Source organism: Punica granatum, chromosome 2, assembly GCF_007655135.1.
Source record: "Punica granatum isolate Tunisia-2019 chromosome 2, ASM765513v2, whole genome shotgun sequence".
In the NCBI taxonomy this organism is placed as follows: Eukaryota; Viridiplantae; Streptophyta; class Magnoliopsida; order Myrtales; family Lythraceae; genus Punica; species Punica granatum.
The window spans coordinates 40,633,658-40,658,993 of record NC_045128.1 but is presented as its reverse complement, the minus strand read 5'-3'; the positions used below and the strand labels follow the sequence as shown (position 1 = coordinate 40,658,993).

The 25,336-nt window shown below is 39.9% G+C and overlaps 2 protein-coding genes and 1 pseudogene across 2 annotated transcripts; 1 reads left to right on the top strand and 2 right to left on the bottom strand.

Annotated features, from left to right (window-relative positions):
• The first annotated feature begins 3,783 nt into the window (after positions 1 to 3,783).
• On the top strand, positions 3,784 to 7,556 carry LOC116193539 (zinc finger MYM-type protein 1). The gene is made up of 3 exons (XM_031522282.1): positions 3,784 to 4,162; positions 4,416 to 4,514; positions 5,194 to 7,556. Exon 3 carries the CDS (start codon positions 5,196 to 5,198, stop codon positions 7,554 to 7,556), a length of 2,361 nt encoding a protein of 786 aa, XP_031378142.1. The 5' UTR covers positions 3,784 to 4,162; positions 4,416 to 4,514; positions 5,194 to 5,195.
• An 11,616-nt stretch (positions 7,557 to 19,172) lies between these two features.
• Positions 19,173 to 21,545, bottom strand: LOC116193541 (annotated as a pseudogene).
• A 2,416-nt stretch (positions 21,546 to 23,961) lies between these two features.
• LOC116193540 (wall-associated receptor kinase-like 10) lies at positions 23,962 to 25,336 on the bottom strand. Its single transcript, XM_031522284.1, has one exon. The coding sequence runs from the start codon at positions 25,212 to 25,214 to the stop codon at positions 24,144 to 24,146; it is 1,071 nt and encodes a 356-aa protein (XP_031378144.1). The 5' UTR covers positions 25,215 to 25,336; the 3' UTR covers positions 23,962 to 24,143.

The window sequence follows — 25,336 nt, the reverse complement described above, 5'->3', positions numbered from 1 at the left end:
GCCCGGGTCTAGGGGTACGGGGTACACCTAAATGCTAAGGCAATGGTCGTACGGAACCGGAAATTCCGAATTCGGGGGTTCTATTACGTGCGGGCCTATATCCCGCACGCCCTTTCGGTACTCTAGCTTGCTAGGCTTGCCATTTTGTTTATTTACCGCGTGATTTAGAGTTGCGCTCGACTCGCCCGTTTTGACACCGTAAATTCGATGAATTGATCAAGTTGGGCCAAGAGTTCGAAAGATGAGTAGGCTTGTGCATCGAGGAGTCGGTTCACTATCTTAGCGTTACAGTTCATCGAACCGTGATGGTCGATTCCCTGCGTGAACCGAAACCACGAGTATCCAAGCTTACTTTGGTGGCGATAGACCAACTTAACCGATCCAGCACTCGGACCTCTCGCTCACCGATCGGGGATCCTTACAAGGAGATGAATGAACATACAAATAGAATCCTCACAATGTTCTCTCGAACAATTACAAAGTATAACCGAATAAGTAAATGGATCCCGATCGGTTTGCATTGGGCCACTATTCCGCTCCGGCTCACCGTGTATTTTGAATAACCGATAAGTGAATTAAGGCAACGCGGGCTCAAGGAGCCGGGGGTCGGGTCCGATCGATCCAACGGTTTGCAGGAGAATCGGTTGATTCCCACTGTAACCGTTGGGCCGATCGAGCTCCCGAGTGATATCTAGATCCGTTTCACATGCCCAATCCAAATTGTCTTCCACATAGGCCGTGTTCGGAGTGTAACGGTGAATCGAGGCTAGATCCCATTCCGCACTCAGGTTGCACGCGCTCGGTGAATTAGGAGGCGTTGGACCTCGTGTTCGGTGGTTTGGGGCGTTGGACCCCGTGTAACACGTAACCTATGGGCTCGGGCCCGATCGTGACAAATCAGCAAAAGCAAGAATAAAACAGAAGAAAACTGATAAAACTGATGAAATACAGACAACAACTGATAAGTATCGGTGAATACAGACGAGTTGTGTATTAGGCCGAATGTACGTGATTTAATCAGTTATTAACCGGGGTTGATTAGCAAACAATGTATCTAACCTAGGCAAACATAGATGGTGGATTAGAATAGGGTTCTAAGCCAATTACACGTGTGTGTTTGTTTTAAGACTCTTATTCAGTGAGGTGACACTGCGATTTCACCGAATTAGCCAAACTCGTGTTTTGACTCTAGGTTGGAATCTATCATTCCGCTTATCCATTATCTAATATTTGATTAAGCCAAATGCATGATTAATCCAGTTTTTCGTGTTTTGTAACTGAAATAAAATGTTCACCACCGAATCTACTATAGGAAGATAGAAATACCGAAAGTGAACGGAATGGGCCGTGCGAATGAAACTCGCACCCGAACGGGTTGCCCTTTTCTTTCATAGATCGAAGTGTTTCCAACTCCCTAACGCCTAGGGTATCGGTGAATCACGGAATGACGATTATGCCCTTGGATGATAAAATTGCAATGTTCTTGTATAAATTGGAGATCGCGTCACACGAAGAAGTCCAAGAAGGACTCGCGCGTCTTGACTCGAGCCGCCTCAAATCGGGCCCGGACTCGAGTCATAGCACGCGAGTACTTGTTAGACGTCTATTCTATTCGTGTTACGTGTCTCGGTGTTTTGAAATTGTGAGCTTTTAATGGAAAAGGGCATTCTCGCCGTTCCGTAAATCATTGATGCGTTTATGAATTAATAATCAATTTGCCCAATTGTTTAGTCCAAGTGTTTTAATTAGCCGAATGATACGTCCCGTTTGACCCGTTTGTGGGATTGGTTTAATGATTGAGACCTCAAACCTCAATTGTTATGGATCAATGAAATGATTGTTCGATATTAACGTATCTAGCACATGAATTAACATGAAACCAACGATTAAATGAAAATTGTGATTACAATCAATTCCAAGAATCGGTTTTGACCGTTTCTTGCATGCATAAAACATCAAACACGATGATAACGTACATTTTTTACATAGCCTGTGCCGCCATGATCTTAGGAACGCAATTAAGCATACAAACAAGTACAAACACGATATTTAGAGGAATCGATAAAACGGCACCGACTCATGGAAAGCGAAAAATGTAAAAACTCGGGAAACGACTTGAGTCGGGGAAAGGAGGCCATCCATGGCCCGAGGAAGCCAAGAGGGGCTCTCGGCCACCTCCATTGGGGTGAGGCCGAGAGGTTCCTTTGGCTTGCTCGAGCCAACGAGGTCTCCTCGACTCCGATTCAAACTATTTCCCGACATGCTAGCACTATATACAATGAATACATGCATAATACGATGTAAAAGACACATAAAAACATGAACTTGCATTCGAATCGGTCATGGACCTCCTTATCTCCCCACAACGCAAAGAAAACGTAAAATTCCTAACTTCTCTAAGTCGGGAATGATTATACCTATCCCCGGGATGCGGGAAAAGTCGAGGAAAGTCGGAAAAACGGCTTCGGGAAGTCGATTCTGCCCCCTGGAACGAACAGACCCGAGTCAGTGAAGTCGGGTCGGCGACAGACCCGACTGGCAGTCCGGCTTGTCGGGGCTGTACCGGTTGATCGGGATGAAATTTTCGCGCGGGGCCAGTTGCGTTGGATTCCCAAGAGACTAAGGATCGCGCCTGTGGTGGTTTCGGAAGGAGAGTATGCGTAGATTTTCTGGAAATCGAAAACAAAGTCGGGTTAGCTAGCAGAAAACAGAACCGACTGGGCGGAACTGACCCGACTGGGCAGGTCAGAAAGAAATGGCTGTCCCGGAGGCTCCCGGTGGTATTTTGCTGCAAGGTCAGTGGCATTGGACTCCTAACTCACTGAGGATCATGCCTACGGTGGTTTCGGAAGGAGAGCATGCGTAGATTTTCCGGAAATCAAAAACAAAGTCGGGTTAGTAAAAAAAAACAGATCCAGTCGGGACAAACAGACCCGACTGGCACCCGGCAAAGAAAAGGCTCTACAGGAGGTTCCCGGTGGTCTTTTGATGCAAGGTCGGTGGCATTGGACTCCTAACTGAGTGAGGAACACGGTGATAGGTGGCTCGTAGCGAGATTCAACCCGAGCTGACCTGTGCGTTCTTGCGAAGTTCGGGTTAGAAAAGACGACCAGAGGAACAAACCCGACTGGCACCCGATGAAGAAACGACTCTACGGGAGGCTCCCGGTGGCCTTTTGGTGCAAGATCGGTGGCATTGGACTCCTAACTGACTGAGGATCATGCCTGCAGTGGTTTCGTGAAGATTAGACATGTTGATTTTCCTGAGAGATGCAAAGAATACCGGTAAAAACTGGAAAAAATATGTGAAGGGAGAAAAGAGAGAAACGGCGGTGGTGCGCGGTTGAGCGGCTCTCGGCATGCGACCACCTTGTCACGGGGGAGAGTGAGGGTCATGAGGAACCCCTAGGAAATGATGGCACGACTCGCCATAGTCGTGAGGTAGTGGAAATGTCCGGGAAGCCCGGGAAGCCCGAGAAGCCGTGAAAATACCTACGGAACCCGGTTCTGGACAGAGCTGGTTCGGGCTGCTGGGAGCTTCAAATCGCAAAACTAACACCGGAAATGGACTCGGGAGGTCGAATACATGTGGGCAGGGGCGGAGCCAATGTGATCCCGGGGGGGCAATTGCCCCCCTTGAGATTCTCCCAAATCCTCCACCACACGTTAAAATATTTTCCTCACCAATACATTTCTTTTCTTTTGCCCCCCCTGACCAACTCCCCCTAGATTCTCCCAAATCCCCCACCACATATTAAAATATTCCCCTTACCAACTCGTTTCTTTTCTTTTCTTTTCTTTTTCCTTCCTGTCCCTTTCGGTTTCAGTTTCTTCTGCAGGTAGCAGTAGTAGCACCGTAGCAGGTGGAAGATGGCCATGCTTTGCAGTCCTACAAACGCAACGTCAACTCATCCACCTTCTCCTCTCTGCTTTCGATCTTTGCTTCTTTCGGATCCTTACGCCAACACACGCAATCAGAGGTCCATGCCCTACAAACTGTCTCCCTCTCTCTCGATATCTCCTGTACCCTCTGCAATAACCTCTCACTGAGTATTTCTTTTGTGTTTTTTGTGGAGGTACGGCTTCATGTTTGGAAGAGAATCAGCTCGCAAGTCGCAAGGAGCTTGGGGACTTGATCGAAGACCTTTGCCAATCGCCGAAGGGTAACCAATCTACTGATCCATTTTCTGGTTTTTTAGTTCATTGTTTTGATCAGCATTTCTTCTGCAATCGATGCTACACATGCCTGAATCCTTAACCTCCTGCGGTGCAAATTGATCATGCATGCGAAAATATCCTTTTGACAGTTTTGGATTGTAATGGTTTTTTAGTTCATTGTTTTGATCAGCATTTCTTCTGCAATCGATGCTAATCATGCTACACATGCTTGATTATATCTTTCTGTTTTTTTTACAGGGATTGATTGTTAGTTCTCGCAAGGAATCCTTACAGCACTTTAAAAAGCCCTGGGCCCACGAGCATGAACCAATTAGGGATCTCGTTGATGCTGTTAAGGTTTGTCTCTCTTGCACACGCTTCCCTCTATCTCTAAGAATCAATGCACTCAATCTTATACTTTGCGGACCTTGTTAGGCAATGAAACTAACTGATGGCGTCATGCCTTTCAATCAATAATACTTCCATTGTTTGCCCCGTTGATGCACAGTTAATATACTTATTGTATATAGTCTTTTGCTCTATAGTGGACAAGGCTTAGATTCTGTTTATTATCTCGAAGATAATAATTGAAAATTGTTTGTCGAATTTCGCGGCTGAGATACACGAGTCATCATTCTTATCAGCATACCTAGACTGTGGAATCCTATTTTCAACATGGAGTGAATTTTTCAACACAAGTATAAACTATTCTTCTTGGCAGAATGTTCGCAATTTCAGCTATAGATTTTGCCTCGTGATAAGCGGTGTCTAAGTGTCTTGAATCATTGAGTCATTACATAAGTATTGAGAATTTGAGAGCTATGATTTGGTTATAAAATGTGATTCAAATTGCACTATTTTACTTTATTACTATTATGTATTGGTATGTTTGATATCACTTAATTCATGTTTGAAATTTTAGAGTTCAGACGTGGAGCATAATTATCTCCGCTTCTCTTAATTCTCATACCGTATAAGAGTAAAGATTGAATTTTTTTGGGTGCTCTATTTAGATTGATTTTTTTTTCTTATGTAGATATGGATAAGTATCTCATAAAGAAGAAATCAACTATAGAAGAAACATCAACGACCAGAGCGAATAATGATTGCTCAAAAAGAAGACGTGTGGAAATCAATTTGGAAGATCTCCCTTCGGATCCCGGGCTAAGGAAGAAAATTTCCGATTATCATCCTAATGTTCGCGATAGAATTAGAAGGCATTATTTGCAACAGGGTCCATGTCAACCGCAAGGACATGATTTTCCTCAGAAGAAATTTGGGAATATATTCCGGCGCTTTATTCCAAAATGGTTTGAGGAGCATAAAAATTGGCTAGAATATAGTATTGCGAAAGATGCCTCCTTTTGTTTGTGTTGCTATCTTTATAGGCCGGATATTGGAGCGCAAGCAAGTGGTGAAGTATTTGTGTCGGAAGGATATACAAATTGGAAGAAAAAAGAAAAATTCAATGAGCATGTTGGAGGTCCGGATAGTGCCCATAACAAAACTTGGAGAAGATGCGAAGATTTGATGAATCAACAACAACATATACAATTTGCTTTTGAGAAGCAATCAGAGCAAGCACGTACAGATTATCGACTTCGTCTGACTGCTTCACTTGACTGCATTCGTTTTCTTCTATCTCAAGGCTTGGCATTTCGTGGGCATAATGAAACAGAAGAATCGCATAATCAAGGCAACTTTCTTCAGCTCCTCTATTTTGTTGCTAATCACAACGATGCTATAAAAAATGTTGTCTTGAATAATGCTCCAGGAAATATGAAAATGATATCCCCAGATATTCAGAAGGATCTTATCCGTGCTTGCGCTATGGAGACCACTAATACTATTCTTCATGAGCTAGGGGATGAATTCTTTGCTATTTTACTCGATGAATCTCGTGATGTTTCGGTCAAGGAACAAATGGCAGTTGCTCTAAGATTTGTCAATTCAGAAGGGTGTGTTGTTGAGCGTTTTCTTGGCATTGTTCATGTTAGTGACACCACCGCTTCCTCACTAAAAGCGGCTATTCAGCTTCTTTTTTTGAAGCATAATTTGAGCTTGTCTAAAGTGCGGGGGCAAGGCTATGATGGGGCAAGTAACATGCGAGGGGAATTTAATGGACTCAAAACTTTGATCATGCAAGAGAATTCTTCTGCTTATTATGTTCATTGTTTTGCTCATCAACTTCAACTAGCTCTTGTTGCCGTGGCAAAAAAAAAATCACAAGTTGCTGCATTTTTCAACTCAGTGGCTAGTATAACTACTCTTGTTGGAGCTTCATGCAAGCGTAGAGATCTTCTTCGAGAGAAGCAACAAAACAGAGTCTTGGAAGCATTTGAAACTGGTGAATTCTCAATGGGCAAGGGTTCAAATCAAGAGAGAAGTCTTCAAAGAGGAGGTAATACACGTTGGGGATCTCATTATAGGTCATTGATAAGTTTGACTGTCATGTTCTCATCGGTTATTGAAGTTCTCCAAATCATTGAGAAAGATGGCTCAACTGCAGATCAAAGAGGTGAAGCATTTTCCTTATTGAGTGTTATGCCAACTTTTGAATTTGTGTTCATCTTGCACATGATGAAAACTATTTTGGGAATCACGAATGAGTTGTCTCTGGCATTGCAAAGGAGAGATCAAGATATTGTGAATGCTATGGTTTTGATTGAAGTGGCAAAGCAACGTTTGCAAGATATGCGGGATGAAGGATGGGACTCTTTGATAAGCGAAGTATCTATATTTTCTGACAGAAATGACATTGATATCATAAATATGAATGAAATGTATGTGGCTCCAAGACGATCGCGGCGGAAAGGTGAAGCCTTAACAAACTTGAGTTATTTCCGGTGTGAGCTTTTTAACAGTGTGATCGATTGGCAACTTCAAGAACTCAACAGTCGCTTCAATGAGGTGTACACAAATTTGCTTCTTTGTGTGGCTTGCTTAAGCCCAAATGATTCTTTTGCCTCTTTTGATAAGTCAAAATTGATTCAACTTGCTCGCTTTTATCCTTCGGAGTTCTCTGAGGTTGATATTCAGTTGCTTGACAATCAACTTGAGACTTACATTCTTGATATGAGATCTCATGAAGAGTTCTTAAACCTAGAAAATATCGGAGATCTTTCTCAGAAGTTGGTTGCCACAAGAAGGCATATTGTCTATCCACTGGTTTACTTACTTATGAAGTTGGCGTTGATATTACCAGTTGCTACCGCATCGGTGGAGAGAATTTTTTCAGCGATGAAAATTGTGAAGAACCGCCTCCGTAATAAGATGGGAGACTCTTGGATGAACGATTGTTTAATAACTTATATTGAGAAAGATATTTTTTGTAACATTGACAATGAAAGAATCTTGAATAGCTTTCAAGTTATGAGACCTCGAAAGGGACATTTGTAATTATTTAGTTTATAATTTAATGAATTTCGTATATCTCTATCGTTAATATACATTTGATACAGTTTCATATATGCGTCTATTTTCGTTTTATATTTTGCCCCCCCCTGACATAATTTCCTGGCTTCGCCCCTGCATGTGGGATATGAAGTTTGGTCGAAGTTGGCTTAGGTTGGGTGGCGGTCGCCGGAAAACGGTTGAGTTTTCGGACAATTTTGCCTTGTAACCGGGCTGAGGTGAGGCTATGCGATTTCTGAAAAAATGCTGAAGTTGAGAGGGCTTGGAGAGGGTTTCCTAGAGTGAGAAAGCTAGAGAGATGATAGAAGTTGAGTTGTGATTAAATTAATGACCCAAGAGGCTTATATAAGAAGGCTAATGATGCAAAATTAGTGAAATTAAGTGTGATTTTGGGGGGGTTTATGGGGCTGCCGAAATTTTGGAGAGGGGTTAGGATGGGGAAATGTCACTTAGAGTGTGGGGGAAGCAAGAGGAGAAGTGATGGGAAGTGATGGATGGGAGATATGTGTAAGAAGGTGTAAGAGATATTTGAATTTGTGTGGTGGAGGGAGCTTCTTGAGTTTGAGCCACCGAATTGAGCCGTGGCTTAGGGATTGAGCCGTGGCTTGGGGTTGAGCCGCGGCTTGGAGGCTTGGTTTGGCTGAGCTATGGGTCCCATTTGACTAAGAGAAAAGCCGGGAAAAGCTCGAAACTTGATTGAATGCGCGTCCGATCTCCGATGTCCGATTAATTTATAGATTTGGAATGCTTGAACGACGAGGATTTGAATGAGCCTAATATCGCCATACATCGTGTGAACGAACGTTCGGGTGACTCGACGTCCCGAGAGTCGGTTTTGCCCTGTTTGGACGTTCGGAGTGGAGTTTAGTGCCCTTCGGTCCCCGATTGCTCCTTGTGCACCTTGACATTCGTTTTCGGTGACCCTTCTGCCCCGTGGGGGATCGTTGGCTCGTCACCCTCGGCCGAGGACCGTTAGCCCGGGGAGGCCTAGGGACTTGTGACCGGGATTTTCTCAGTGTTCCCTGAATGTCTCGAGGTGTTCGGGAATCGCTGCGGTCTCTGTTTTCCGTGAATGTGCCCCGAAGGTTTGTCGGGGGTGTTTGCTACCACTGAAACGTCCCTCGGGGAGCCCTGTAGAGTTCCGAATGGTCGTCTGAAACTTGTCCCATGGCCTTGATGGTCCCTGGGTGCCTGTAGGCCCGTTTTAGGGGGCCGTCTGCTTGTCAGTGGAGCGGGCCCCGAGAGCTCTGTCAGAAAAGGCGTCCGTGAGAGATCGGGGTGTCCCGGCTTATGTGGCATGCCTTGGGAATGCGCTCGGACGTGTCGTTGGTCACTTTGGCACTAAGAGAGATTTTTAGAGTCCCATATTGGGCACCTTTCGGTGCTTCAGTGATTCGGTGATGAATAGTGCCACAGTGCCAGCTCCGTCGTTTTCGGGATTCCTTGTTTGTCTGTTCTTCTGATGGCTCTCCTCCGCCTTCCTCGGTGGACCATGCTTTTCTTCCGCGATCCAGGACTCTATGCCCGCCCATTTGCCTCCGGTTTCCCGATGGTGAATAATGTCCCGAGCTTTGGTCGGAAGTCCCCCGTTGGAGCCGGTGGACCAAAATGGGTGCTGACAGTCGTATGAATAATACGAAGAGAGATTCTAAAGACTCATGAGGACTATTCGGCTGAATCCACAATTGAAACTATTCAAAGACCATACATTGCGACATCGATGTAGGAACCGGCCTCCGAGCTGTGGAAAGGACTCGAGCAGAGAAGAAGACAAACAATATGTTGTTGATTGCTATTCCAAGAATTTCTCTAACATGTATTATTGAGAAGTTTCTTCTGGGTCATTTTCCATGTGGGATGATCTGTACCGAGGCAACACTGATATAGGACCAGTGGACTAAGACATCATGAAATGGGTGGGTTCCATGGTCACTGTGCATGGGAGAGACCTTTCCTTATGGACTCATTCTTTTGGTTCTCCACACTCCAGCATTAATAGATCGGTCGAAATTCAGGTCTTTCAAAACAAGTACATCAGGCCGATGTATGATCTACCTGGAAGAACTCATAGTTGGGAATTCTGGAATGGGAGTTATTTGATCTTCTTGGAAGACATTACTGCAATTGAGCAATAGCATCGAGAGCTAGATACATCTATATGACTATATGACGTGGAGCAACAGATCTCCTTGGCTTTCTGATAGGTTATGTGGTCCAACATGGGAATTGCGGACATCTTGGACGGTTCATAGCTAGTAGACAACATTGTAAAAAGTTCTTCACTGACTTGAAATTTACCTTTTAATAAACAGACAAGATTTTTTGGGCACACGCATAACTTCTTCGTTTTATTTTATTTTAATTTACTTTTAATTAATAAATTATCAAATTTTAGCGTTAGGGGAAGGAAAATTACAATTTCATTACAAACTAAAAGTAATTTTTTTTTTAGTAAATCTAGCACGGGAGCAATGAAGCCACCACTGCTCCATGTCTCTAAAGGATTAAACATCCGTTTACCGCTCAAATTAAGCAAAACGGATTAAATATTACGCCAAAAGGCTTAGCTCTGAGGTCGGGACATGATGGACTTATATCATACAGCATGAAATTAAAAGAGTCTCAGTAATTAACTAGAGTTACTCGAGCGTGACCTCCGAGTAGAGAAAATAATGTAAAAATGAACCAAAAAAAAAGAACAAAATTAAAATGAAGATTGTTCAAAGACTTTCTATGACATCTTTTAGTTAAAGATATTTTTCTCAGGTTATGTCAATTGTTAATGGCACTTTTAGACGATAGTTTCCTCACTCTCTACAATTTTCTCAATTGAAAAAGTCACCCCCAATAATTTCACGCTATTTGATGTTTTGTCTTTCAGTTTCTTTCATCCTTGGAATTATCCCTGAAACATTTTCTTCTATGTGAAAATAAATCGAGTTACTGAACAGGTCGAAATTCAATTTTTTTAGCAGATGTCCTGTAATTGACAGTCATAATTGTCCGCATAGATGTTTAGGATGGATTCATCAGTTGGGTTATCCACCCACCGGCCGGTAATTGGACTGATCAGAATTCAAGTTTCTTAAACTAGAAAAATCAGAAAATGGCATAATTGTAGAATATTGTATAAATGGAGCATCTAGCTCGTAAATTTTGGGCCCCAATTACGGCCACTGCCAGCTCAATCCGGGCTGCTGGCTACCTATGCTTTTGGGGAGGGGGTGGTGGTCGCCAGTGTGGCCATTACTGCCGGCCCCTTCCCCCTTTCCTCCGATTTCGCTCTTTTATTTTAAAATTTATTTTTCTTTTTCTTAGAAATTTTAAATTATTTTTAATTGAATAAAAACATGTAGTACGCACTCGTCCAATCAAGTTGTGCCACGTGGCACAATTAGCTTTTCGTTAGCTCTTACCATTACATTTGACGGAATAATTGACGTGGTGCTAGAATCACAACTAAACCCACATGTCATACCTTTCTATGTTATTTTTCAAAGGTCATACAATATTTAGGAAAAAATGCAAATATCGTGCATTTCTATGATATTTTCCAGAGGTCATGATATATTTAGAAAATGGGATAAAAGCAGTTTGCTCCCTGGCCTTTGAGACTCGACAAGTTTTGCCATTTGACCTTTAAAAAGTTGCATGTTACCTCCCCAACCTCCCAACCTCTATAGGAAATGAACGGGGGGCACTCTAATCAAGGTCGCTGGTGATTAGATTGGCATCACCGAACACCACCGGCCTAATCGAGGTCGTCGGCGACGTCAGAGGTCATCGACAACCTCAATTCAAAGAGAGAAGGGGGCTCAACCCTCTATTCCTAAGGTGCGGTGGTGGCCCCGATCTCAGCCACCACCTCCCAGGAGAGGTCATTGGTGGCCTATGATGTTGTCGGCCACCTCGATCAGGGCGGTGGTGGCCCCACCACTACCCCTTCTCGTAATCACCATTCCCCCTCTCTCTTTCTCTAGGATTCTGAGGAAAAAAAATGGATGAAACTGAACAGTCGAAAAACTTCAAGGTCACCGCTGCACATATTAAAAAATGTCCCTGAGCTAAGCGAATTAAATCATAAATAAGTAAAAATTTTCTAGTTAATTCATTAAGACTTCACCTGTAACACTTTGTACTTAATTAATTAAGTCAATTTGAATTGCATTTACTAAACAAGTTGAATTGAATAAAGTTCTGAAAAATTAATTTCAGAACTTGATTTTAGTTATTAAACAAGCCCTTAGTACAACAGAAGCCAGACTATGATCAATAATCCAACCAGCAAGTCAACCAAGTTAACTTGCTTTTTATAGAGAAACTACAAATTCATGATCTCCATGTCCCTAGAAGATTAAACACGAGTGTACGCTTCAATCAAGCAAAGTGTAGTAAATAAAGTCTTAATTCTACGGTTGGGACGGGATAGAATTATATCAATCAAGCAAAGAGGAGTAAATTAAAGTGTTTTGAGTAAGTACAGTTCCTCGATCGTGACCTCCATGCAGAGAAAAAAAATGTAAAAACAAACAAACAAAAAAAAGGAAGGAAAAATGAAGATTGTCTAATGACATGCTGTAGCATCTTTTAGTTCAAGGTATATGTATATTTCTCCTGCCAGAATTAAAAAAAAAAAATAGTAAGCGAGAATTGTTGGAGTGATGATTTGCTGAAGTCTCATCCTCAAAAAAAAAAAGATATTTCTCAATTGCCACTTGTAGACGTCAATTTTCTCAATTAAAAAAGCCATCCCTCAGTAATTTCATGCTATGCAATTATTTTGTTATTGTCAGTTTCTTTCATGCTCCGAATTATCCCTCGAACATGTTCTTCTACGTGAAAATATATAGATTTCTTGGGCAGGTTGAAATTCGATTTCTTTAGCAGAATTTTATAATTGACAGTCATATAATTGTCCATGTAGATATTTAGGATTGATTCAACAGTTAGGGTTGTCCACCTACCTAGTTGAAACTGGTCAGAATGGTTTCTGAATCAAGAAAAATCAGAAAATGGCAAAATTGCAAAATGTATGATTGGGGCATCTAGCTAGTAAATTCTGGAACTTTAATTGGTATAATCTCCTTGAAGGTGTTTCTGCAGTTTCAAACCATAAGACGGAGACGTAGTATATATATTGATATCACGGAATTAAAATGCAGCATGACTATTTGATTAAGTTATGTGGTCCAAAAATTAGAACTTCTCGTATAAAAATTAGAACTGTGGACCTTCTTTTCGGCACACTAGCCAGAAGACAACACTAATTTGTGGAATTGGAAGGAAGAATAGATTATTATTCTTCTTAATTACATTGACAAGTCGATCGATGGAACACATTGCGAATTCAATAAGAACGAGCAACTATCTATTTCCTGAAGTTCAAGGAAAATATAATACTTCAGCACGATGGGATGGCATAATCACTAACAACGATCCCCGTAAACAGCGTAAAATACTTTTGAAAAATGACATCTATAATGCATGCCGTCGTAATTTATGCAAAACTCATATTATCGGTCATTTGTAGTTTTCTCAAAAGTAAATTCCTGCTTTCGGGACAATTTCAACTCTTTAATTCTGAGAATGTATCATTCATAATTATATAAATAACAAGATAGAATAGTTTGAACATCAAAGAGTATGTCCATATATCAGAATCTCCAACCTGTAGCATCTCAATAAAATCTCTAAAACATCTCAAGTGTCATCTTGGGCTAGCTTAGGATCACATCATTTGAGCACCATCAAATAAACTCACAGCCAGATAAGACACGCAGTTTGAGTCGAGAAATTATTTTAGAAAATTCTTTTTCTGTCATCCTTTTTCCTGGAAATGTAAAAAGAAAAATAGAGTGAGTTAAAGAGGAATAATCGCGTTAGTTCGAAACTCCTCAACAAACACTAAAATGGCTCCATGGTCATCAGAGAAAACAATGAGAACAGCTCGAGCCCAGTCAAAATATTTCCCTGTGTTTTTTTTTTTTTGTTATCATTCTATGACCATGGACAGATATGAATAAGGACAAGTAAGACAACCGAAAAAAACGTAACATAGAATCCCACTATATACGTCTATTCATCAACAACGTAAAAAATTAATCAAAAACATCTCACGAGCATACACATAACCATGGCATTTCACTTCTTAGCACTCATGAAAATCCTTAATTAAGCGGATCCTTTGCCCTGGATGCTGAACATTTCCGTTACACATGGAATTTTGCTCAATAGAATAATTCAATTTTTGTGAGGTCATAGGGAACCTTATTTTGGTGGTGGTGGGGGCTAGGACTTGAACAAGATATTTTTGTGGAAAATTTCAGAGCCAATCCAGTCAAAAGATTCTCGAAAATCAGAGTGGATTTTGATTGCGGATCAATGTTATGTCAGTGTTAAGAAGAGTTATTGTCCTACATCAGAATATTGATTAGAAATCCACTGGGTCTATAACCTATTTCCAATCCTTCTTGGTTATGCCCAAAAAGAAAAAAAAGGAAAAGAAAATCATCTTGGTTAGAAATCTATGAGTTTATAACTAAGATTCTGAAGGGGACAATAACATAACTTTCGACAGTCAGAATGCTTCAATAAATCACTATAAGTCCAACTAGAAAGACGTGAAGGCAAGGATAAGGAAGGAGAAAACCGTATCTAGTTAAAATATGCATCAATTTATCACCCAAGCAAAAGAATTTCCATTGAATATCAACTGTGGTATCGCGAGCTCCCCAGAAAATCTGAGTAAACTCCACTTTTATTAGAAAATATGTGTGTTTTATTCAACGTAGGCTTCTGATCCATCATGGATAGAGATAGAGAAAGAAGTGACCATCAGATACGAAAAGTAAGTCAACCGGGTCAACTGCCTATTTTTCAGGGAATCTTCGCAGGAGCTTTTAGGAAGGCTCGTAAAGAACAGCGATAAATAATTGTCCCTCGGGATGTTGGAAAATCGAGGCTTTAGTACATATCGCTTCGGGTTGTATGAATCAAGCTGAGCTATGCAAAACTATATGCCTATGGTAGGTATTAAATTGCATCATAGATAATATATATTCTCATATGAATAGAGCAAGGAGCTGAATTAAGACTTTTCAGCTAAATTCACAGTTGAAACTGTTCAAAGACGATACATGGAAACGGCCCCTGAGCTGTGAAAGAAGACGGAAGCAGAGAAGAAGACATACAATATTTAGTTGATTGTTATTAATTTCTCGGATGACATGTATTACTTGTCGAGATTTTTCCTTTGGGCCATTTTTCCATGGTGGGATGATCTCTACAGAGACAAAAATGATATTAGGGCCAGTGGACTAAGACATCATGAAATGGGCGGGGGTTCCATGGTCACAGTGCATCGGATCCTTATGAACTCATTCTTTTGGTTCTCTCCGACCAGCATAATTGGATCGATCAAAACTGAGGTCTTTTAGAAAAGTAAATCAAGCCGATGCATGACCTAGCTGGAAGATTTCCTAGGTGTGGCATTCGGGACTTATTTGGTCTCTCTTTGAAGAGGTTACTGCATGCAAATTGAGCAATAGCAACGAGAGGTTATGACGTGGAGCAAAAAAAGTCTGCATCACTTTCTGGTAAGTTATGACGTGTTGGACATCTTGGACGGTAGCTAGTAGACAAATCGTAAAAAAGTCGTTCCCTGATGGAATCGGCCATAAAAATCTGTGTCAGGTGTACAAACAAAGAAACTGACAAAGAAGGAAAAATCAAGATCGTTCAAAGACTTATGTGACATTTTTTAGTCAAGATGTTTCTTTCGGGCCATATTGACTGTTAATATAGCGCTTGTAGATGATAGTTTCCTCACTCTTTTCAATTTTCTCAATTGGAATAGTCGTTCCTTATTCATTTCACTCTATTTGATGTTTTTTCTGTCAATTTCTTTCGTCCTCTAAATTATTCTTGAAACATTTTATTCTATGCGAAAATAAATTGAATTCTGAACAGGTTGAAATTCGATTTTTTTAGCAGAAATCCTATAATCGACAGTCCCAAGTGCCCAGGTAGATGTTTAGGATGGATTCATTAGTTGGGCTATCCACCCACCAGCCGGTAATTGGACCGATCAGAATTTACGCTATTGAAACAAGAAAAATCAGGACATGGCATAATTGCAGAATGTATAGATGGGGCATATAGTAAAATCCGGGACTTTAATTGGTATTATCTCCTTGAAGATATTTCTACAGTTTTGAAGCGATATAGTATTAAGACATAGCATATCGATATCACGGAATTAATAGTCAGCATTGCTGGTTGTTTAAGTTATGCGGTCTAAAATTTTTAGAAGTTTTGGTAATTGGTATAAAAGTTTATGTGGTCTAAAATTCTTCTGTTGGACACTAGCCAGTAGACAACATTAATGCGTGGAATTGGAAGGCAGAATAGATTAGTCTCCTTTCGTTGACAAGTCAATGGGTCACACCGCGATTACAATAAGAACAGGCAACTGTCTATTTCCTGAAGCTTCAAGGAAAAATATAATACTTTAGCACGGTGAATGTTGATAGATGCTGAGATGGAAAGCCTTTCTTTTATTACTCTCACACACTCTGAGCAATTTATCAATTTCATCAGTCCTTACACACGAAAGGGCGATGTAATCAATAACATCATCCACATAAGTAGAGTAAAATAGTTTCGAAGATCGATTTAATGACATCAATAATTCATGCCCTCGTAATTTATGTAAGACTTATTACATTTATGTGTCAGAATCTCCAGCCTGTTAACATCTCAATAAAATCTCCAATACATCTCAAGTTTCATCTGGACTAGCTTAGGATTATTTGACGATCAAGTAAGGTCACAACTGAACAAGACATGAACTTGACTAAAGAAATTCTTTTAGAAAATTCTTTTCCTGGAAATGTAAAAGAAAAATAGAGTGAGTTAAAGAGCTCACTAAGTTTAATTCGAAACTCCTCAACAACAACCAAGTGAGATGACAAAGGAAAATGAACTAAATGGCTCAATGATCATCACACAAAACATCGAGAACAGCTCAAGCCCGATCGGGTTTTTTTTTTTTTGTCAACCTTCTATGACAATGGACAGATTTAAATAAGAACAAGTAATACAACCCAAGGAAACGTAAAATAATACAATCAATTACTCATAACTTCAAACCAGCTAGCAAAACTTGATTTTAGTTCAAAGTGACTCTAATAGACCTGACTCCCTTCACGGAACACCTCTCAACCAATAGAATACCACTAAATACATTCATCATCAACGACGTAAAAATTAATCAAACATCTCACAAGCATACACATAGCCATAACATTTCACTTCTCAGCAATCATGACAAGCTAATAACTAACACTCATTCATAATTCCAACTCCACAGCCAAACACAACATTGCATGGAATTTTGATCAGGTACATCGACATCCATAAAATATATACCATTCAATTCCATTCAAAACAATAACTCTGAAGGGTACAGTGACATAACTCGATCTACATCCTATATCATCATTGCCACAACCTACACAACAGCAATAATCATATCTCATCTCACACTTTTTATATTCCGTCGGTTGAGCGACCGATCAGGCCCCTTTTTATATATATTTCGCCAGGTCCAGTGGCCGATCGACCTCTTTTATTTTGTCGAGTCCAACAGCTGATCCCGCCCAATTTGTATTCCATCGGGTCTAGAGGCCATTCAGTCTCATTTTTATTCTACCTGGTCTAGTAACATTTAACGTATCTAGACACAGAAAAAGTCTGAAGGTATAATTTAATGCATAATATAACTCAGTTTTAGCTATAGGATATACACACACAAAACACAAATATACTATGCAAAACAGTAGTCAGATCATATTGGATGACCCGAGCTTATAAAATAACACTTCCAAATTTATACAAATAATGATAAGAGAATCAGCCATATATACACACCCTTTCACCACAGCAAACCAAGTAGGAAGCAAAGCTCAACCAGAAATCAGAAACAGCAAGGAAAACATGTCATCAACTGACTAAAGGCAACAAAAAAGACCAAAACACAAATTAACTCATGACCACTCAAGCCTTTCAATCAAGGAAACCGATCCAAAACCTCTTCCAGGCTCTGGTCAAGAACCCAAATTCCTCCAAAAACATGATATTAAAAGGGCTGGTCACGAAACCAGAAATATACGGAAAAAAAATAGTAAAAGAGAATTCTTCAAAATCGAAGCTCAATATAAAGCTGCCCCTTATCTTTAAACAATCAATTTAGGTTCATCTTTAACTCAAAATAAAGCATTGATAAAGTTGAGCAAAAGTGTGGCAATAGAGCTCCTCAGAACTGATTGAAGGTATGGCCATTTTGGGACAATTTTGCATTTTTGGGTTCTATTCCATCAGAGGAACAAGCTAACTACTCAGCTCTGGACAACCAAATGCCTGAATGGAGAGAATTTAAATGAAACCTCGACCAGTATGAATTTAACGGAGCAAAAGAGAGAATCATCTATCTGCCTCCAACACTTCGATCATTGATTTGGAGTTATCCTTAGCTCAAATCAGAGCCCTTTAATTTTTAAAATTCCAGGGAAGTACGAGATCAGTTTTCCTGGCTGATCAGAAACAGGACGATAGCAAGGAGATTCTCCAACCTTTATAGTGTGTATGAATGGGAGGGAAATGGAGGGAAAGAGAGGGGAATTGGTATAGAAAAATCGGAAAATTATATACAAAATCCCCTTCTCCATTTCCTTTCCCTCCATCCAAACAAAGGGTTATGGTCGGTTTATCTCACCGAGTTTGTTTGAATTCTCACCTCTGTTCATTAGGTGTATGGCAATCAAAGAGGGTGGAAGAAGCGAGGACAAGAGCACAGTGGGAATGTGAAGAGAACCAAGAAGGTGAGGCTCAGGTGGAGGAAGGATATTAGAGCAGAAGTCTCATACATGCCGTATATGAAGACCGAGCCTCTGGCGCTCCCTTGCACTCCAGAGTCTCTCTCTCGCTCACTCCCACGGCCTGTTCTCTCCAAGGTCTCTCTCTATCTATGTTATTCTTGACCAAAAGAAAATGATGAAGAAACGTAAATGAATTGCAAAAGAACATTTTTCGACGTGGTGGTGTTTAGCTAAGCTTAAACTGGGAAATAATTCAATGGGGGCGCCCATAGGAGGATAACAGTTAAATGAACAAAATTAAATACTCATTAGTAACTGACTTAAATCTGAAAAATAATTATATACGGATAATTCCATTAAAAATTTTCGGTAAATGAGAAATGTTGAAATAATGTAGTATCTTCATATTCCCAGTCACTCTGCATTGCCTTGTACTTCTGTATCTCAGGCCTGTAACCTCTGGAAGGAATGCTATATATGTGGAATCTTGTGGATTGACGGAATCCTATACTTTTCGGGTCAAATCGAGTTATGTGAATGTGAATCCAAGCCCATGGACCGTGGGGCTCCCGAGAAAGGAAGGTTTTCTTGGGATACTTTCCTAAGGTTCAAGATTTCCACTACTGGGTTCCTTCCATCGAAACAGCAAAGCAATGAGATTAATTCTACTATTACGTATATATATATATATATATTTTTTTTGGATAAATGGTAAAGACTTTTATTAATCAAAAGGGTTTACATCAAGAGACCATTTACCATGTACATCATCAATAACATCAAATAACTCCCAGTCTACACCTCAAAAGAAAATTGATTAACTATTAGCACTATCAAGAGGGTAAAAGATGTGATGGACTATGACAGAGTTTACAATTTTGTGAGAGAAACGGGAGAGCACATATAACTTTGCTTTTACATCTGCAAAGATCTTTCGAACCATAGCCGCTGTAGATGCGGCTTGTCCTTGATAGATTCTAGCGTTCCTCTCTCGCCATATGCTGTAAATGTAGTGTGTCCAAAATAACTTTAGGCAAATCACATCAAGTTTCTTGCCTCGAAGAGAGGATATCCAACGAAATTCCGTACTCCAGCATACTTGTGTTCGGTGTAAGCCGATTCGAGCCAACAAACTTCTCCAAATTCCTTGGGTGACTGGACAATCAAAAAAGAGGTGGTCGCGAGTCTCCCACTGCATATGACAGAAATCACATTCAGTTGCTTGAAGCTGAATCCCCCATTTGAAAAGACGATCCTTCGTTGCTAATTTGGTATGTATACAGAGCCGACTAATAAAAGATGAACGAGGAAAGTGCCCATCAAACCAAATTGCATTGCTCCATTCAATTCTTGGACTGCTGGGCCTTAAACACTTCCAGGCATTAGCAAGAGAATATTGCCCCGATTTGTGAAGAGACCATAAAACTCTATCCTGGTTGGAAGGTTCGAGATTAGCGGCCATGTCTCGGATCAAAAAGGCTTGTGGGTCAGAGCTCCTCGGCCAATGCCAATGCCTTCCGTTAGAACAGCGCTAACATTTACATGCTCGCTAAGAGAAGGGAAGCATTGAAGTCCTCTGCAGCAAAATTTGATCAAAGGTCCGACTGGAAGCCAATTATCATGCCAAAATGAGACTGTTGTGCCAGAGCCAACTTCACAACTAACATAAGGAAACATCAGAGGTCTAAGTTGCATTAGTTTCCTCCAATTCCATGAGCAATCTCCAGGTATACGTAAAGACCAAAGACTTCGGCCTTTTGTTACGTATATTACGTACAGGAACAGAGTAATTCTACTATTATTCACCGTGTTTTGCTAAAAAATAGCCGGTGACCATCTGCCGACGTAATTATATCGATGTAAACCAAGCACTGTTGTCCTCTAATGTTTCAGCCTCAATCTGATCGCTCTTCTCTTGATTCTGCTCGAGGTTGGAAGCTGGTGGAACTGGGTTTCTTATCCCTTCCCATTCGATCACTACTTCTTTCATGGTGGGCCTTTTCCTCCCTTTTAAGTTTAAGCATCGTTTTGCAAGGTTTGCCACTGCAGTGATCTCTTCAGCGCTGCCTTGCTCCAGAAGACGAGCATCAAGTATATCGAAAAGATGATTCTCCTCCATTGAGATGATGAAGTATGTTGCTAAACTTCTGCGCTCTCATTTGCTCGCTATGATGACACTGGCGTTTGCCCAGTCAGTAGTTCAACAAGAATCATCCCAAAGCTGTACACATCACTCTTGTCGGTAAACTGGCTTGATTGGAAGTGCTCTGGGTCCAAGTAACCAAAGGTTCCCTGCCCCCACTGTGGTCACATGAGTCCAATCGAGGGCGACTGATCTCGAAGTCCCAAAATCAGCTATTTTCGCTTGATATTTCTCATTCAGGAGTATGTTTGAAGACTTGATATTACAGTGGTAAATCGGGATTGATGCTGATGAATGCAAGTAGAAAAGAGCACCTGCAACTTCAGTAGCAATTCGCAGGCGTTCCTCCCATGAAATAGGGAATTCTTGTTCGTGGAGATATCGGTGAAGAGTCCCATTTGGGATGAACCCGTACACAAGAAGAGGAACTTCACTCTCCAAACAACACCTCAAGAGCTTCACCACATTTCTTTGACTGATTTGCGAGAGGATGACGACTTCATTGATGAACGGTGAGACATTCTCCTCTTCTATCTCTAAGGACTTCTTGATAGCGACTATTCTTCCATCCGTTAGCATCCCTTTGTAAAGTGTACCTTGCACACCTTTTCCGAGAATCCTATCCTTGTTAAATTGGTCAGTAGCCTTCTCTAATTCCTTAGAATCGAACAACCTGCTTTTCTCGACATTACATTCTGGTGAAGATAGTTGCTGCTGCAAAATAAGACCCCCATTCTGTTTAAGAACTTCTCTTTGAGCTTTGCCTCTCTCCTTCTCTTGATCAGTTTGTACGTCCACCATGCCAGGAAAATCAAGACTAGCGATCCGAAGCTCGAGCAAAGACCTGTTCAATCCAATTCCCCCCATATGGACAACCACCCAGCCCCTTGGGACTTTTTTTTTTGCTGATTTATTATTTTTGGTGTGTACTCTTATATCTAAAATTTCAATGGATCCCGACTAAATTATTATTAATTAATTAATTAATCATTTTTAAATTTCAACTAATAAGAAATTGCCATGTGTATAGAATTAACGGCGTGAAGTCCACTTCAGTAGCTCCGTAACGGTCGATTACGAAACGGACCAAAAGTGTCTAACGAACCAAATGTATGTATAGGACTGATTTGGCATTTATCAAACTTATAGGATCAAAATTAAATAATTCCCAAACTTACAGGATTAAACCCGTAATTTTCCCCTTAATTAATATGAGCTTTTAAAATAGTAGATTCAATAATAAATAAATAACTCCCACCCAGGTTTCTTTTGCCCTTTTCTCTTGCCTGCCCCCTTTTTTTTTATCTTTCTAAATTGTTTTTTTTTTTTTTTTGCATTTTTGTGTGAAAATGAGTCGATATAATTTTCACACAATACAACAGAATATTAACTTAGGACAGGTATGGTTCTTTTTATCTTGCAATTTTGCACATAGGGTGAGTTCGTTTTCTAGTGTACATATATATGGGGCTAATTAGTTTGGGGCACGTAGCTAATATTTACGTTTTCTCAAAGGACTTCCTCAAACATGAAGTTTGACTTGTTAAACAATAAATAGTAAGACTTAAATCTATAATACATAAATTTGTTATGCATTAAATGATTCAATCTAGATAATTAATTTTATTTTTATAAAAGGTTAATGAATTCCAGTTTTGGAACCATTTTTTTATCCTATGTGTTGCATGGATTCATATATCTCTACATTATTTCTTATTGTAATTATTTACAATTTAAAACGCCAATTTTCTTATCAAAGTAATAATTCTCAATCATTATTTCATATTTTAAATAAGAATCTTCAATGACTTTCATTAAAATCTTAGAACGAGTGAGTTAAATAATTCAATAATGATTTGCAGCTATCCCACATAATTTTTGTTAATAAAGAGTTAACCCATATAATATCATATTTAGAAAAATTACATGTGAGTATCAAGATGATACTCCACTAACTTTTATAGGATGTGGCGGATTTTATTTAATTGTATAGATAGATAGCCAAGACACGCTAATTTTAAAATTTTTTTGAGTGAATGTAAGGAAAAATAAAATGAATCGACAAGAACTAAAAAGAATCAAAGTTTATAAGTAAACTAAAAAAATAAAAAAAATAAAAGGTTGAAAATGAAAAAGAGAAAGAGGGCACGTGGCTTCACAAAGAGTGGTTATAATAATAATAATAATAATTCCCATTTTGTCTTTATTATGCAAGTCTGCTGAAAAAACTTTCCTGTTGACCAAAGAATTTTGTATTACCACACATAGAAAAATGAGGAATTCTTTTTCCTGAAAAATACTTTTCCCGAAGCAAACGAAGCAAAATTATTAAACTTAATATGTATGCATTTTTGCGGCAAGAAAAGTTAACAGGAAAAAGGAAAGTCAATAGTGTACATTTATAGACTTTTTCTTTAAGATAAGTAAAAACTCGTAGATGGTGGGGAAGAATTAGAATTAGGCATCAGTGGGAAATAGAGACTTAAACCAACAAACTCCAACTTCCCTAATAAATTCATGCCTATACCCGGGGCGGAGCCATGATTTTCATTGAGAGGGTCAAAAATGTTACTTACATAATTTTTTTTTGGAAAAAATATTAATTTTACATAGAAAAATATATACTTTTAGGATAAAATTTAAAAAAATTCAAAGTTCAGTGGGCTAGCCATACATTGACTTTACCTTAAACCATTTAGGCAACAGCAATGTTTTTGCCCATTTGAGCCTTTTTTTTTCCTCTCTTTGTACCGATTACATGGTAACAAAAGGAGAAAAAGCTTATGTAGAATACATGCTTTCATTCATTATTTTCAATATTTGAATTATTGTGTATTTATATTTGAGTTGTCATAATTTTTTATAATAATACATTCATTATTTAATATTTAATTAAATGTGCGGTTTGACCCATCGAACCCTTGATTGGACCTATAAATCCATGAACCCATACCGTAACCAGTTCAACGTCAGGTCTGGTTTTAATAACATTGCTACTAGTTATTATGATTTTTATTTCATAATATTTGGCCATGGACCTCCATTGTAGTTTGGGAACACATGAAATAGTCAGAGAGAACAACATTATTTTCTAAAAGTGACATCTAGCAACATAACAAAACGAATCAGAACAAGCAACTGCTCCTTCCCAGAAGATTCAGAGCAATTTCACGGTTTCTTTGCCAGTTTCACCGAGTGAGAGCGGGTGACGATCCCATAATGTTAAATGAGCATCATCTCAAACTGTTGCCAATTCATACTTTTTATTAGGTTTGATTCGATATGTCGCCCATAAACATCATACTATTCTTATAAATGGAAAAAAAAAATTGATGCTTCAGAAATTTCTTCCTTTATGATAACCTTTCAATAGAATAAGATATATGATGGAATTGGAAGGTTAATATACCATATTATTACAATCAATCACTTAAAAAATAAAATCAAGAAGAAGTTGCAACCTGCTTATTCCCTGAAGCTGCAAAGGAAATATAGTACCCAGTGTTAAATGCAGTGGCAAAAACTACAGAAACGGAGTAATTCTACTGTGATTCACCATGATTCGCTAGGTAAGAGGGGGTGAACGTCCGACAACGTAATTACTTCGGCATCCATATTAGATTCTCCCGACGTTAACCAAGCATTGAACCCCTCAGATGCCTCAGCCACCAACAAATCGCTCCTCTCTTGATTTTGCTCAGGGCTGGAAGCTGGTTGCCCCAGGCTCCGTATCCTTTCCAATTCGATCACCACCTCTTTCATCGTGGGCCTTTTCCTCCCTCTTAGGTTTAAACATTGTTTTGCAAGGTTTGCAACTGTAGTAATCTCTTCTGCTCTGCCCTGCTCCGAAATACGAGCGTCGAGTATATCGAAAAGATGATTCTCCTCCATTGAGATGATGAAGTATGTCGTCAAGCTTCTACCCTCATTTGCTCGCAACGAAGACACTGGCTTTTGTCCAGTCAGGAGTTCAACAAGAACCACACCAAAGCAGTACACATCACTTTTATCGGTAAACTGGCTTGACTGAAAGTTCTCCGGGTCCAAGTACCTGAAGGTTCGCTGAACCAATGTGGTCACATGAGTCTGATCAAGGGAAACTGATCTTGAAGTCCCAAAATCAGCAATTTTCGCTCGATATTTCTCATCCAAGAGTATGTTTGAAGACTTGATGTCACGGTGGTAAATTGGGATTGATGCTGACGAGTGCAAGTAGAAAAGAGCACCTGCAACTTCAGTGGCAATTCGTAGGCGTGCCTCCCACGAAACAGGGGATTCTTTGTCATGGAGATAGTCGTAGAGAGTCCCATTTGGAATGAACTCGTCCACGAGAAGAGGAACTTCACTCTCCAAACAGCACCCCAAGAGCCTGACCACGTTTCTATGATTGATTTGCGAGAGGATGACAACTTCATTGATGAATGGTTCAACATTCTCCTCATCTATTCCTATGGATTTCTTGATAGCAACTATTCTACCATCGAGGAACCCTAGATGCTGTCGGAGTAAGCATCCCTTTGTAAACGGTACCTTGGCCACCTTTTCCAAGAATCCTATCCTTGTTAAAGTGGTCAGTAGCTTTCTCGAGCTCTTCAGTATTGAACACGCTGCTTTTCTCAACATTACCTTCTGGTGAAGATAGCTGCTGCTGCAAAATTAGACCCCCATTTCGTTTAAAGAACTTCTCTTTGAGCTTGGCTTCTCTTCTTTTCTTGATTAGTTTGTATGCCCACCATGTCAGGAAG

Bases quoted from the DNA above. Each gene is read 5' to 3' on its own strand.
- LOC116193540 (XM_031522284.1), bottom strand. From the start codon at position 25,214: ATGTTGAGAAAAGCAGCGTGTTCAATACTGAAGAGCTCGAGAAAGCTA.
- LOC116193539 (XM_031522282.1), top strand. From the start codon at position 5,196: ATGGATAAGTATCTCATAAAGAAGAAATCAACTATAGAAGAAACATCA.